The sequence below is a fragment of the Hyaena hyaena genome, unplaced genomic scaffold (assembly GCF_003009895.1).
Source record: "Hyaena hyaena isolate Hyena2069 unplaced genomic scaffold, ASM300989v1 scaffold_40, whole genome shotgun sequence".
Taxonomy (NCBI): domain Eukaryota; kingdom Metazoa; phylum Chordata; class Mammalia; order Carnivora; family Hyaenidae; genus Hyaena; species Hyaena hyaena.
Genome location: NW_024080672.1, coordinates 1844816 through 1847794, shown reverse-complemented (window position 1 = coordinate 1847794; position 2979 = coordinate 1844816). Strand labels below are relative to the sequence as shown.

The window sequence follows — 2979 nt, the reverse complement described above, 5'->3', positions numbered from 1 at the left end:
TCGAAAGGACCAGAAGCCCTGGCGGGCCCCGAATTGTCAGCAGGACCCAAAGTTGGGGGGTTGGGGGGACCAAAGCTCCGGCTCCCTCCCTTCGCCCGGGGCCGGACAGCAGCATCCATCACCCGCCCGCGCGCTTCCTGATCCGGGTCCGCGCGCGCGGCGCGCCCATTGGCGGGGGCGGGTCACGTGGAGGTACTAGGCGGGGCGCGCGTGGGGCCGAGACGAGCGCGCGCGCGTGCGCGCGCGGGGGGGAGGAGCGGCGCGAACTTTGGTGGCATTGGCGGCGGCGGGAGGGGGAGGGGAGGGGAGGGGTGGGCGCTTGACAGCGGGGGAGGGGAAGGGAGCTGAGGAAAGGGGGGGATGGGAAGCGAGGCAGGAGGGGGAGGGGCCTCGGCGAGCCCAGAAAAACGACAACGCGAGAAAAATTAGTATTTTTGCACTTCACAAATTAATGACCATGAGCTCGTTTTTGATAAACTCCAACTACATCGAGCCCAAGTTCCCTCCCTTTGAGGAGTACGCGCAGCACAGCGGCCCGGGCGGCGGAGACGGCGGCCCAGGCGGGGGCCCCAGCTACCAGCAGCCCCCAGCGCCCGCGGCCCAGCACCTGCCGGCGCAGCAGCCCCAGCTCCCCCACGCGGGCAACAGCCGCGAGCCCCCCGCCTCCTACTACGCACCACGGGCCGCCCGCGAGCCCTCGTACCCCGCGGCCGCGCTCTACCCCGCGCACGGTGCAGCCGAAGCCGCCTACCCCTATGGCTACCGCGGTGGCGCCAGCCCCGGGCGGCAGCCGCAGCCCGAGCAGCCCCCGGCGCGAGCCAAGGGTCCTGCGCACGGCCTGCACGCGAGCCACGTCCTACCGCCCGGGCGGCAGCCCCCGCCGCCGCCGCCGCCACCTCCCCCGCAGCATCGCGCGGCGCCCCCCGCACCCCCGCGGCGTTGCGAGGCGGCTCCAGCCACCCCGGGCGTCCCGGCAGGGGGCAGCGCCCCCGCGTGCCCGCTGCTCCTGGCCGACAAGAGCCCGCTGGGCCTGAAAGGCAAGGAGCCCGTGGTGTACCCCTGGATGAAGAAGATCCATGTCAGCGCCGGTATGTGGCGCCGCTGGAGAGGCGCGGGAGGGTGGTCTGGGGCCGGGTCGGGGTTCGGGGGTCGGGGCTCGGGTCAGGAGGAGAGGCCGAGGGGAAGGGGGCCTCTGGAGGGGAGCCCCCATCTGGCCCAGGCTACAGTGGGATGTGGGTGTGTGCGCGCCAGCCAGCCGCCTGATCCTAACGTGAGAACCCTTTTGTACCCGGGGTCCCTTTATCGAGAGATTTACGAGACGCCAAACTGTTAGGGCAGTAATTATAGCCCCCATAAATTTAATTGCCCTGGCAGAGGCTTCAGGCCATGTGTCTTTGAAGCTTTTCTTCAGCCCCAATGCCCAGCACCATTCTTTATGGCTCTCGGGTGTTTCCCGTTGTCAATAGCCTGTGAAACATTTTCTTTGCCGTTTTATGTATCTTGCAGTGAACTTGGTGTCAGGTTATTATATAATGATGATGTCCAATTGCTCTTCCCCACCCCACCTTCTCTCTCCTCCTCCTTTCCCTCTCTTCCACTCCCTCCTCCTTGGCATTCTCCTTCGGGGTTATGGGCTTTCAGTCAACCCCAGTTATAACGGAGGGGAGCCCAAGCGCTCTCGAACCGCATACACCCGACAGCAGGTCTTGGAGCTGGAGAAGGAGTTCCACTTTAACCGCTACCTGACCCGGCGGCGCCGCATCGAGATCGCCCACACGCTCTGCTTGTCCGAGCGCCAGGTCAAGATCTGGTTTCAGAACCGGAGGATGAAGTGGAAGAAAGATCACAAATTGCCCAACACTAAGATGCGATCCTCCAACTCGGCCTCGGCCTCAGCAGGCGCGCCAGGGAAAGCACAAACTCAGAGCCCGCACCTGCATCCCCATCCCCACCAGGGCGCCTCAACACCCATTCCCTCCTCCATATAATCCTCAGAGATCTAGACCAGTTTCCTCGCCCCAACCTGTTCTTCTCCTCTCTTCTGCCCCTTTCCCCATACTCCTGCCTGTCTGGACTGTAAGAGACCCCCAAACAAAACTCAACGTGGTGAAAAGGATAATAAAAAAGAAGACAGTATCCCCAAAAGAGTGGGTGCTGGTTGCCACCTAAGGGCAGACAATAGCCAGGATGCTGGCTGGCCTGAACAAGGCTGCCAGGTTTGGGTACCTGAGGAGGACCACTTGGCAACTAGTACTTTTGAGATGGCTAAAGTCAGCTGGACAGCCCGTGCTGACCGGGGACATAGACATGTATGTTTGTTGCAAGCAGAAGAAAACGGACCCTTTTCCCACCTTCCCTATCACTCCCTTCCACATTAAGGCAGCTCCTACAAGCTTGTGTTGAACTGAACAAATGAGTAGACATTGTGGACCTCACAAGATTATTTAATTCTCAAAATGTATAGACCTTGACGGTAGACGTGACACATGTTAGTTTCCTTTCCTTGCATTTATTTAAAATATTGTTGTAGAGATATTGTTGTCTTACTCTGAGGCACAATCTCCGGGGAGAGGGGAGTGCATTTCGACCCATGTGCAACTGTACAAATTGTGGTGTGGCTATATAAAAAGCCATGTGCTAAGAATAAACTCTGTTTTAAAAACCATTAAAGTTCTAAGACACATTTGTGTGTTTCCTACTTTTAATTAAAAAAAAAAAAAAACTTCTCTGGACTGAGATGTTTGACCTTGTGTGTGAAAGTCTTGTAGATGGCTCAAGTTATGTTCACTTGGATTCTGACTGCTCACATAATTTGTGTGAGTGTATTCAACTTGAGCTGAACTCTTGTCAAGTTTGACCCACTGTGGGAAAAGTTCCAAGGAGCAGGAAGGCTCTTGAGCTCTGAGAGGGCTCCTCTTCTTCCCAAACTTGGCCAGGCTTTCAGGCTTCAAGTCTCTGTAAGGCATAGAAACGTGTCCT

At 58.6% G+C, this 2979-nt stretch overlaps 1 protein-coding gene across 1 annotated transcript; it reads left to right on the top strand.

Annotated features, from left to right (window-relative positions):
• The first annotated feature begins 414 nt into the window (after positions 1-414).
• Positions 415-2085, top strand: HOXA4 (homeobox A4). The gene is made up of 2 exons (XM_039229882.1): positions 415-1088; positions 1642-2085. The coding sequence occupies exons 1-2, from the start codon at positions 452-454 to the stop codon at positions 1986-1988; spliced, it is 984 nt and encodes a 327-aa protein (XP_039085813.1). The 5' UTR covers positions 415-451; the 3' UTR covers positions 1989-2085.
• The last annotated feature ends 894 nt before the right edge of the window (positions 2086-2979 follow it).